The 12611-nt window shown below is 40.8% G+C and overlaps 1 protein-coding gene across 1 annotated transcript; it reads left to right on the top strand.

Moving 5' to 3' along the window:
• Window positions 1-5867: 5867 nt before the first annotated feature.
• LOC109639539 (lactosylceramide 1,3-N-acetyl-beta-D-glucosaminyltransferase A-like) lies at window positions 5868-11432 on the top strand. Its single transcript, XM_020103057.2, has 2 exons — window positions 5868-6166; window positions 9286-11432. The coding sequence occupies exon 2, from the start codon at window positions 9592-9594 to the stop codon at window positions 10753-10755; it is 1164 nt and encodes a 387-aa protein (XP_019958616.1). The 5' UTR covers window positions 5868-6166; window positions 9286-9591; the 3' UTR covers window positions 10756-11432.
• The last annotated feature ends 1179 nt before the right edge of the window (window positions 11433-12611 follow it).

The following is a 12611-nucleotide window of genomic DNA, read 5'->3' as shown; positions in this document are numbered from 1 at the left end:
TCAGTTTGTTCACTCATTTGTTTCACTCTGCTGCACCAACTGTCTTCACTCAGTGAGTAAAGTTATGCGTGGGTGGGGCACACCAGTATAAAATGTATGTTAAAGGTCATGTATGCACTAAACACCACATACATAGAAAAATTGTGTTTTCCGATTCAACCCAAATAACGTCATGGATTTCTCTGATTTAAATTGCGTTATATAGACACGTGTATGTCTTAATCACATTCTAACATTCTCTTGGATCTCTCACAGCATATGGCAACAGAAACATATGACCGTTACCAACTGGATGACGACGCATGCCCTGGGTTCAAGTGTGAATATGAATGGAATATTATATATATGCTACTAATGTAAACATCATAATCAAAATAATGCATTATTCTGAATAACGTCAATAGACCATGCATAGATCCATGTCAACAAAGTAAGTGTGGTCTAAAGCTCCACCTTAGCTGTGATTCTGACATTTTTGTGTTCCTGAGATAAAAAATGTCACATTCTTTTTTTTAATCTAAAGACCGATTTTTGCTCCTGAGTGAAGGTTGTGGCTTTAAACTCTTCTTTATGAGCAGAGAATGACAAACACGTTAAATAGGATTCAGAGCATGTGGACCTGATTCAAAGGATACAAATAATAACCCACAACCCTCAGAGGATAATGAGTAGATAATGGACCGCTGGATGTCAAACAAATGTGCAGCAGCATGGTCTCAGAAAAAACCAGTCCATTATATAACCGCCACACCTCTGAACTCCTTCTGTGCAGCGCATGGTGAATCTCTCAATAGTCTGACTTTCAAACCTGAACATCGTCTTTTCCTGTCAAACCTGAAAAACGAATCTTTCCATTTCCTCATTGAGAGACGTGAAATGAAAATACTTACTGGAATGATTTCATGTGTGGAGATTTAAATGAGGAGGAAATACAAGCACAGTTGGACATTAGTTGGTAACACAGGGCCTGTCAGTGTCAAGAGATCGACAGCGATCTGTCCTTGAAATGAAATATTACTGACATGGATTCATCCTCAGCTCAGAGTTAAATCTATTCGGTGTTCATCTTAATAAAACTGACTGTGGACATGAATGTATGGTTGTCAGTTGCACATTCACCACAAATTACTGCAACCACAAAACACAAATAAAAACTGAGTCATGCTTTTGACAAAATACGTTAATCTATGAAGTCAATCTTTGTCAATCCTACCTTCTCATCAGTCATTGCATATTTTTGGAAATGATAAGGTTTTAATAAAATAATAAAATGTGGTTTTTAGATTTCCTGCCTGTCTTTCCTGACCCATGTCCCATCCTTTCATCACAATTCCATAAAGTCACATAAGCTGTTTTTGCATAATCCTGCTACATGACGGATAAATGATGAAAACGAAACCTCCTTGATAGAAATAACAAAACACCAAACGCTGTCAAATCAATGTTCTGTCATCTAGATGTTGGGTGGTTACCAAATTAACTTCTTCCTGTAAGAGATTGCTTCAGTGCCATGTTAAAAATATGGAGGAGTGATATAAAAAAATCTGTCACAGAAAATGAATGTGGAAATATAAAGTGGAACAAATAAAAATAATAAATAACTTAGTAATCATTCAAAAATGTGGAAGTTTAAAGACAAATCTTAAAATAAGAATAATTCAAGCAGTTGAATTAAATTCAGTCGTCTGTGCAGTCTGTTCACTGACCTCCGTCTGTTGCACAGTTTATATCTAACAGAAGTGTAGCAGCCTGAGAGAGGGGGAGGAAGACTGCATATGTTTGTGGTTGACTTGGCGCAAACAAGCAAAAGTAATCATGAAAATCAAAAGTAATGAGAGGTTCAAATGCAAACGATAAAGAATTTTTACTTACTATATATAAATACATAAGAAACAAATATGTTTTATTTATCTTATTCTATTGTTTATTCTTATACTTCAAAACTTATACTCAGTGTCTGAATTAGAATAAAAGAGAAAAGTTCAAGTGTTCAAAGTGACTCATTTATGTGACTTAGTTCTAGTTCCAGTAAGAATTATTTTTAAATATGAGGATACTTTGTTCTGTGTGAACCAGGTGTTTTTTGTGAGGAGTCATTCTGCTGTGACATCAAGTCCTTGACTAAAATCTTCCTGTTGAGCAACATTTCACTTCCTGAGACTGAGAATTAAAACAGGTCTTAAAATTACTTGATGTTTAACTTGCTCTTATTCATTAATTTCAGCCACACCATCAGCAAATGTTGCTAAAGCTCAATAAAAGGAGCAAAAATCTTTATTTACTTTTGGTAACTCATCTATACACTGAATAGAATAAGCCTTTTCTAGCAGAGGTGACAAAGGTACTCACATTCCTTATTACAGTAAAAGTATAGATGCTTGTCTAAAAAAGGACTCTGGTAAAAGTAGAAGTACTGATTCAACTTCTTTACTCAAGTACAAGCAAGAAAGTAAAGGCTCTGAAATGTACTTAACTACAAAAGTAAAAATGAATTTTTAACTCCAATGATACACGATGCCTCTTTTGATATTGATACTTTTGGCAATATAGTGCACTATATACACTATATACATCTATTTGGATGGGTGAGTGAATACTTTTGGCAACTTTGTGGGAACAGTTTGGGGATGGCCCCTTCCTGTTCCAACATGACTGTGCACCAGTGCACAAAGCAAGGTCCATAAAGACATGGATGAATGAGTTTGGTGTGGATAAACTTGACTGGCCTGCACAGACTCCTGATCTCAACCCGATAGAACACCTTTTGGATGAATCAGAGCGGAGACTGAGAGCCAGGCCTTCTCGTCCTACATCAGTGTGTGACCTCACAAATATGCTTCTGGAAGAATTGTCAAAAATTCCCATAAAGACACACTTAATCCTAATGGAAAGCCTTCCCAGAAGAGTTGAAGCTGTTATAGCTGCAAAGGGTGAACCAACGTCATATTAAACCCTATGGATTAAGAATGGGATGTCAGTTAAGTTCATAGTCAAGGCAGGTGACTCAATACTTTTGGCAATATAGTGTATGTTATAAAATGGTTGTATCCTTAAAGCTTACAAATGAAAAAATGACACAGATCGGAATCCTACATACCATACAGATGTGGGCCACTTGAAGCAAAAACTTGGCCCCTCTGGCCGTCTTGTGGCCCCACCAAATTAGATTCATTCACACCAACAGAAAATTTAGAGCTTTAAATAACCCATCTCCAGTCTTTATGTCGTTGGGCTGTGGGAGGAAGCTGGAATACCGAGAGAAAAACCTATGCAAACATGGAGCGAACATGCAAACTCCACACAGAGAGCCCCCGGCAAAATCAGGATTCAAACCAAGAACCTTTTCTCTGTGAGGTGACAGCGATAACTCCTGCTGGCCTGTTATTGTGACGCCATTTCATTCTTCCAAACTGTTTGCACTTTGCTATTGTAGCAACTCTGTCCAAGTAGAGTACATGTAAATGATCGGTAAAGTAATTGAGCTGGTAGGAAGTGGAGGTTCTTGGTGGTTTCCGGCTCTGTGGCTTCCCTTTGGCTCTGTGTGTCTGGCCCGACTGAGAATTACCTTGGTGCTCAAATTAACACTCCCCTGTTGTGCAAAGCACGGTCTGACTGTCAGTCTCTGTCGACTGTATCAGTCGCTCAATAAACTCTCAGGTGAAACTCTGAGCTCCATTGAAGAGGTCTCACTGTTTGGACTTTGTTAGTGCCAGTCTGCACTGAATAGACAGAAAGTGGAGATGATGATACAGACTACTTAACTGAGTCAGTTTGTCTGAATAAAAAAACAAAATGTCTGGTTAGGGGAATAAAAGTACAAAGCGAATTATATTCTAGTATAGTCATATTTGCTGTGTTTATTTACACTATCAGTCTGCTTATTGATCCAATAACGATATTCTTATCCGTTCTATACAAATGAAACAAATGAAGGGAAACTTATAAGTGAGTGCATAGCTTCATCATGGCCACCATTATGTCCTTAAGTTATAATTACAAATTCACAGACCTCTGCACCTCCAACAAGTAAGGCACTCAGAAAACCCACGCCCTATCACGCCATGTAAAAATGTGAAACCAGATTCCCATGGATGAACTTGTTTATCCACCCCACCCCTCCACAAGATTTCATGGAATTCAGATGACAGAAAATAAAAACAAGTGACAATGAATGAACATGGCCTCCATTCACAGGAGCTCAGCAACATACAAATATGTAATATGTGAAAACAAGATGAATCTATTGCATAGACTGTGTCTATAAACATGGCTGATGGATCTTCTCAGTCAGTTTGTCAGAAGCTAAAATATCCCAGATACCAATGCTGTCACCGATGTGGAGCCAGAGTCTGTGCAATAGCAACACTTGGCTTCACTTTTGGGAACCATACTCACTATGATAATGCTAATATGTTGATATTCAGCAGGTTAGTTTAGTGTTAACATGCTCACATGTAGAGCTAAGCACAGTACAGCTGAGGCTGATGGGATTGTTGTTAGTTTGAGTTATTTGACTAATTGATGGCTGTGTATTAGAAGGTAAAGGGATCTGGAATCTCTGACCAAACCAAATGGCATCTCTTCTATTTTGTATCGCTATATTCATTTTTTTCAAAGAATAAATACATTAACTTTTAGACATTAAATACATTTAACTTTTATAATAATAAACACAGCTCTCTCCAGTAAACTCACTGACAAATGACAGGACCTACATGATCTGCAGTGACAAGTGTAAATACACATTTCTTTAGACTGGCTTTTCACAATGATCCAATCATTCACTATCATATTTGAATAGGTTCCCTGTTGTATTTTTTACCACATCCTTACATAAAGGATGATTTAATTCCGTGACAGTTTCAGTGGAACCTCCACCACAAACCTACGCAGTCACAGCAGAGAACTGGAGGAATATTTGAATAACTTTGCAAAACGAATGTGTCAGAGCTATTCAAATGTCATCAGCCATAAAATCTTGCATGTTAATATCAAAAAGGCTGTCATACAGATGGAATAAACCACTGGTGCTTTCAAAGTGATTTCTCACATCATTACATGCAGCATTTTGTTTTGTCAGATCCACACAGAGCACACAGCTCAGAGCAGCCCTGTCTTAATAATTCCTCCTCTGTTGTTTTCACACTGTACAAAAAAACAGGCGAGGTTTAATTTAGGTGCAGTTTAAATTGTTAAATTGAAGTAACCTAACAAGTTTTAAAAATGTAAAACTGAGTTTACTGAATTTGAGAAAATGATCCCTACATTAGAGTACCTCTATGCAGTTCTTTACTTGACATGCACAACTTCCTCCTGTCCTCCTGCAGCTTTTCAGCCATTTCGAAAACAGTCACAGCGAAAAGCAAGTTATTTAGATTGCAGTGTTGACGGGGGTATAGCCAGGCCCAGATTGATGAGGGTGCTGTGACTTTTTGCAGCGCGTTTCTGTATTTGCATGCGTTGGGATACTTTTCAGCATGTGTCGTCGAATTGATGGAGATGAAGTTTTCTCAATTTCCACATGTTGTTTTGAAATGCGCATGTGTTTTCTAGTGCGTTGAGCTCTCTCAGCCGCCACAGTTTCACCTGAAATGGGGGGAGGTGGTTTTGGCATGGCTGGTCTCATCTCTAACCCATGCGAGTTTTGTTTACAACTTCATCTTCAGTCCAAAACCGCCTCCACTTTCTGAAGTTCTTAAGCGACTACCTGCTAATCGAAAAACTAAACATGCTGAGTAGAATTAACATGACGTTGAGTTGATGAGACAACAGCAGATTCTCTCTCTGTGTGATGATTTACAGTGCGTCTGAAACACTGGGCGTGGTTTCCACCCCCCCAGTCTGAAATAGGCTCTGAGCGAAGAAGCAGGCAGTTGATCCATTTGCCGGCAGGGAAGTTAGAGTACACACGCGGAGTTTAGAAGAAAGATCAGAAGATAACACACACACACACACACACACACACACACACACACACACAATTTAGCAGGTATTCTTCCTCATACATGCACACACACACCTCCTCCACACTGTTAAAGGACTGATGCGTGAACGTTGTGTTTCTATTCCCGTCATCTGAGGAGAAAACTCCAAGCAGAGAGGGGAGAAGAAGTCAGACTGCTGCTGCCTCTGTGTTGGATTCACTCTGACACAGCTTGTGTTGCTGGTGAGTTGTTCTGCAGCGATCTGTTGAGATCCCTGCCTCTCTTGTGTGTTTCAGGTCTATTTATATGCGAACTGTGACTTTGGAAATATGTTAGTTGAGGCGGTTCACTTGCGCAGGGCTTGTTTTAGATGCAGTGTGAGCGTGAGGATCAACGCTCAGTGTTTGTGCAGTTGGTGTTGGGACAGTAGCTCAACCTGTTTGCAGTGACAATGACAACACCTTCAGTACATGATTACAACTGAGCTGAAAAGGCAACAGCCAAGAGACCAAAGGAAAACTATCAAATTACAGTTAACTATAAAAAAAGAAACACAAAAAAGGGATAAACTTTCAATCAAGTTCAGGCTGGAACAAGGCCATATGAATTAAACACCGTTGCAGTGATGATACTGGAAACCTGTAACATGAGCACTGTCTCCAGGGACATCATAACCACACAATTTAGAAGGCATTCTGTTGTGATCCTATTACTGAGCAGACGAGATAGTCTGGGGCTGAACGGCCTCTCTGGTGTTGCATGTGTTCCTGGAACTGAGTATTTCCTCCTATCTGAATGCATATGTGGCAACCTTTAATAAGGCGGACAATATATGTATTGCTGTAAAAACGCTAGATTTTCTACTGCGCTTTCATGTGGCATATGAAGTAGTGGCATAAGTACATTTTGAGGCTGGACGAACGTAATCTTTAAATGTCAGCTGACCCACATGAGAAAAAACAATGAGCTGCAATCTTGTCGATCCACTATCTATGCAGATAATGATGCTTTGACTTCGAATCACTTCTTCCTCTTCAACACTCTGGAGAAGAATAAAACGTTTGTTGCTCAACAAAAACTATATATAACATAAAAAATACATTTTTAAAATCAACCTTTTTCTGTAAACAATGTCTTTGTCACGAGCTGTGGATTTGTGGATTGGTTTTCATTGTGATAACTCTCTCGCAAAGAAAACATTTCCTACAACAAATATTTACAATGTTTCCTGATGACTGACTTTTTGTAAAAGTCCTTGTCAGGGTTGTAAACACAACACTGTATTTATGTAGAAGCAGACATCAAAACTCTGACATCAAATGATCTACATGGTTTAAAAGAGGTAAGGGAGTAAATGGGCCACTTATTCATTTTAGTAATTTTGGCTGAACTGAACCTTTAAAGGTGAGGTTAGCATTGCACCACGATGAGCCTTTTCCCTGATACTCTCTCACGCATATGTTACATGTGTGGCTCACAGTCTAATTGTTACGTGAACTTATCGTCATGCCGGCCACTAAACATTCATCAACCTCTGTTGAGTGAGCATATATGTCTGAAATAAGCTTTATGAGAGGCTGTAATGTCAGGTGTTGGATATGTGCACTATGAAACCCAGACATGGATAAAAGTGCGTTTTTTCTTCAGGGTGAGAGCAGAGATGAGGCAGAGTTTCTCATTAACAGGCAGCCAGAAAGGAAAGCCATTTATGAGCCTGTGACCCCATTAGGCACAGGCCATCCAATAATGTTTAAAAAGCTCTTGGGGTGCGATGGGAGTCCCCCCCCCGCGGTTTGAGCCCAGGCCCCGGGGCGGAAGCGGGCTATTCTTGTAGTGCATTGTGCTGCAGAGCTGGTTCTGACACCGCCCATTGTGTCCGAATGCTTTCCATGACTATCAGCGATTTCAGTGGGTCCACGCCTTAAACCCCTCCATTATAGTTGCAGCATTTGCTGTGTAGGCTTTTGCATTCAGTTGCCATCCCGACCCCCTAACCCCCCAACCCACCCACCAACTTTTTGACTTTTCAGCGAACGTATCTACCCCTGCACAGAAATGGCGAGTGTTGAGTTGTTGCGGCCAAAGGCAAAGGTCACATCAGTGCACAAGAAACGCTTTCCGTCAGGTTTGGACGTAGTGAGAACTCAGACAAGGAGACAACAGACAGGGTCGTCAGACACATTGTGTCATCAAGATCTGTGAGTCCTCTGTGTTCATGATTGAGGTCCTTATGTCCATTTCAACAAAAAACATCACACCATAAAAAAGAGAGGGAAAGAATAGGGGGTGTAGATAAATACTATTCCTTGAGTTTCAGTCAACTTTTCCAGTTTTTATTTTTCACACTTTTTGGAAGCATGTCGCCAAAAACAAAGTTAATCGTTTCCGTAGTATAGGCGTCTTGGATGATTTCAATGCATCAAGATAATGTTGGAGATTCTTTACAAAAAAAACGACCAATTCTAACACTTGTTTTCCTCTCTTTTAGATATATTTCTTATTTCCTGGATGTATTACATTATATCAAATTAGAGATTAGATTTTCAATGAAAGGCTCATTAAGAAACTTTGGTTACACACTTTGTTTTCTATTTATTAGTATCATCAGTTGTTGGTACTTCTACTGTCCCAACTTGGTGTTGTTGTCTTTAGCTCAGTGAGTACCCGCCTCTAATCTGGATCCAGTTCAGGAGAGACAGCAGTGCTATCATTTATCTTTTGCCTGACGATGTCAAAATTCAGTTTGAACTGATCACACCAAGGGTCCTGTATGTTATAAGTGATACAAACTTATTTTCAGTCTCTGTCTTAGTTTTGCCTAATTTTATTTTGCTTTTTTTGTTCTTCATCCCTTGCTGATGCGGGATAGGCGTGAGGGAACGTGGGTGGTAGGGGATGTACACAGACGATGTGTGATATTTTTTTATATTATATATGTTGATTTATCGCAAAACTTAACAAAAAGAAGAAGTTTCTGTTTAATGTAGCTGATATTGGGCTGCTGCATTAAAACACAGTACAGTCCTAGTTTACTGTGAGAGACGGGCTGAATTAATTAAACTAAACTCATTGAATGAATGAATTGTCTGTACTTTTAACAGTTGAGGGGTAGATGATGTACTTGGGGCTGTTTCAACATGCTGTACATAATGAAACAAATGCTTGCACAATTATGACATGAGAGAATGATGCTTGGGTCACTCTTCCAAATAGAGAAGGTGTTGGTCAAGCAGACATTGAGTAAATATGGTGCATTTGCATTTCCACTTCCTGCTGTTGAAAGAAAAAAAAACTTTTTTAACCCTTTTGGTTTCAACAAAGCTCATGTCACTATGTGCTCTCTCTTCACGGATCCTTTCAGACGGAGGCTTCATGGCTGAATGATGACTGTCAGTCTGCCGGGTGCCTGTGAGTGTGCAAGTGATTCTGCTCCAATGGAGGATGTTTCCCAGCGGACCCAGTGACTCCCATTGCCGCCCGTGTCTCCTGCTGGATGTGGACAGCCTAGGATGGAAGACCCACCACGTGCTGCTCTGAGTCACTGCAACACAACACGCTCAACTCCCACAACTTTGGTCGTCTTGTCTCCTCCGCGTTCGCCGACACAACCAGCTGCTTCGCCACCGTCGCTTGACAGATCACCATCAGGGCGTGACAAGATTCCAGGATGTTTTTGAGGTTCCGCCGATTACGGAGATGCCAATGTGTGCAGCTGATGACCACCTGCCTGGTGCTGTCGGTGGTGATGGTCTGCTGGGAGCAGCTGGACAACAGTGTTGTCAGTCACGTCAAGTCCTACTCCTACCGCTACCTGGTCAACCGCTTCATCTACATCAACAAGAGCTTCACCATCCCACGCGAGCAGGCGAGAGGCTTCAGCAACTTCCGCTACCTTCTGGACCACCCAGACAAGTGTGCTAACAAGGACGTCCTCCTCCTGCTCTTTGTCAAAACGTCCCCAGAGAACATTGAGAGGCGTAATGCCATCAGATCCACCTGGGGTAATGAGACCTACATCCAAAATGCCTTGGGAGTGACTGTCAGGGTGGTGTTTGCCCTTGGAGCACCTCGGACCAAAATGGAAGAGCCTTCATGGAGTAAGAGAAGGGGGGTGGGCCTCCAGGAGCAGCTCATCCACGAGGACCGTCTCCATGGTGATTTGATCCAACAGGACTTCTCAGACTCTTTCCACAACCTGACCTTAAAGCTCATCCTGCAGTTCCACTGGATGCACAGCCGCTGTGCACACGCCCGCTTCCTCATGACGGCCGACGATGACATATTTGTCCACATGCCCAATCTGGTGAGCTACCTGCAGGACATGAGCAGCAGAGGCATCACAAACTTCTGGATTGGTCGAGTGCACAGAGGAGCACCGCCCATGCGCAGCAAAGACAGCAAGTACTATGTGCCCTTCGAGATGTACCCATGGTTGTCGTATCCTGACTACACAGCAGGGGCTGGGTATGTTGTCTCCAGCGACGTAGCAGACAAAATCTATCAGGCCACACTGACCCTGAACGCCTCTCTTTACATAGACGATGTGTTTATGGGCATCTGCGCCAACATCGTCGGTGTGACACCTCAAGATCATGTCTATTTCTCAGGGGAGGGCAAGGCACCTTACCACCTGTGTATCTATGACCAGATGATGACCTCACATGGTCACGTGGAGAATATCTATGACTTGTGGAAGGCGGCGACACACCCACAGGTGAAACAGTGGACCTCTGGAGTCGTAGGCAAGCTGTACTGCACGGCCGTGAAAATGGCTCTTCTTTGTAAACCTTCTTATGTCAACACATACCCCTGCAAAGCAGCTTTTGTGTAGAACTATTCAGGTGTGTGTGTGTTTGAATGTGTGTCAGGGAGTGACAGAGAGCGAAAGAGTGTGTCATGGAGTGTGTGTGTGCAACATAATGAAATGACGAACATCGCTGCGATTATTACCTCAGTCCTTTCAGTCGGACACCAGCGTCTGTCACAAGACTGGAAATGTGTTGTGTGAGGAAAAGAGGTCACATGATTTTTCTCTGTTACTGTTAGTGTGACATCAACAACATATCAATGACCACTGGTACAACAATGCACTGACACTGGCTTTGAACTGACTGCAGAATGTGTTAAAAAAAAAATACAGGTCCTCTAATCACGGCCTCTTCCTCTCATTTACTTGCTTTATTACATTGAGAGTGAAATAATTACATTTTTCTAAAAGCTTTTTAAACCCCTGATGGCCCGATGAGGACGTCTGTTTTTCTAAACTGAGGTGCAAGGCAGAAGCAACACGGGCATGATGTGTGAGTCATAGTCGTAGAAAAAAGCGGCACAATCTAAAAAAGGATAACGTGTAAGTGACGAGACTTCCTGTGCAGTAAAGACCTACAGACTCTGGGCTCTTAACCAACAGTCATGTTGTAGGAGGTTTCTTTTTTTTGTAATGCATTAGTGATTTTTTTTAATGAAATAAATCTACACTCTGTTTTAAGTGACAAAACAGACGTCAAATGTTGTCAAAGTTATTTTATTTTCAATGTAGTAATCAATCGTGTCAGTTTGTTCCCCAGGAAACAAGAGCTCAGGAAACATCTCTAGTATGAGGAAACTATACCAGTTGAGGATTTCATCGCTTTGTCTGCTGTTAATTCAGTGTATCTCAAAACAATCTGTCAGTCTGTCCGAGATATAGGAAACACTTTGTTTTAGAATAATTCCTCAATGAAGTAAATTCTCCAAACATACTCAGGAAATGGGCAACAAGGATTAACAACATGGACCTAGTGGCACTTTGGATCAGTAGAGTGGAAAAATATTTTGTCCAGCCCTTTCTATGAAGAGTTGCAGGAGATTCCTTCCTTGAGCAACAGGAGCATGACTTACAGATTGAAGGTTTAGTCAAACTTCTTGTTCAAGGAATCTAAGAGAACACGAGAGTTTACTTTCTTGCTGAGGATCAACACAAGTCTCATGACAGTCTGACAGTTTGCTTAGCTCAGTGCAAACACTGGAAACAGCTCACCTGGTCATGTGCAGACCACTACACTTCTGAAGCTAATTCATTAATAATATGTTATCTCATTAGTTTAATCAATCCAAAATACAAACTCAAAACATAATATGTCCAACTTTTAAAGTTTCAGTGTGTGGAATTTAGTGACATCTAGTGGTGAGGTTTCATGGTACAGCTAAATACGCCTCATCTCACCACCCCCTGCCAGACATGAGAGAGAACCTGTGGTAGCCTTCAGTTGTCATAAAAACTCAAAAGGTGTTTAGTTTGTCCAGCTTGGACTAATGTGAAAAACATGGCATCCTCCGTAGAGAGGACCCTCTCCCTGTGTAAATAAAAGTATTTAAATATAAAGGGCCCATTCTAGAAAACAACAATTCTTACAATTTAGATGAAACACACTAGTGAAAGCATCACTAGGATTTATTTATATTCAATTTCTGCCAATAGATCCCTTTCTTCTAAATCCTACACACTGGACCTTTAACACAGGAGTTATGTGTTGCACTTATTCTTCTGCTAGTTACTTTTGAACTTCATGGTGAACAAGCACACATCCCCTTGTTTAACTACCACCTGTTGTTTTGCTGCTTTCAACAAATGCAAATACATTTTGAAGGAAACTAGTAGGTTTTTCAGATTTGTTTTCTATTTACCCAATCAAAATACATTGTTTA

This window comes from Paralichthys olivaceus, chromosome 16 (assembly GCF_024713975.1).
Source record: "Paralichthys olivaceus isolate ysfri-2021 chromosome 16, ASM2471397v2, whole genome shotgun sequence".
NCBI classification, from domain to species: domain Eukaryota; kingdom Metazoa; phylum Chordata; class Actinopteri; order Pleuronectiformes; family Paralichthyidae; genus Paralichthys; species Paralichthys olivaceus.
The sequence above is the reverse complement of the archived record's forward strand: the minus strand, read 5'-3'. Positions and strand labels throughout refer to the sequence as shown.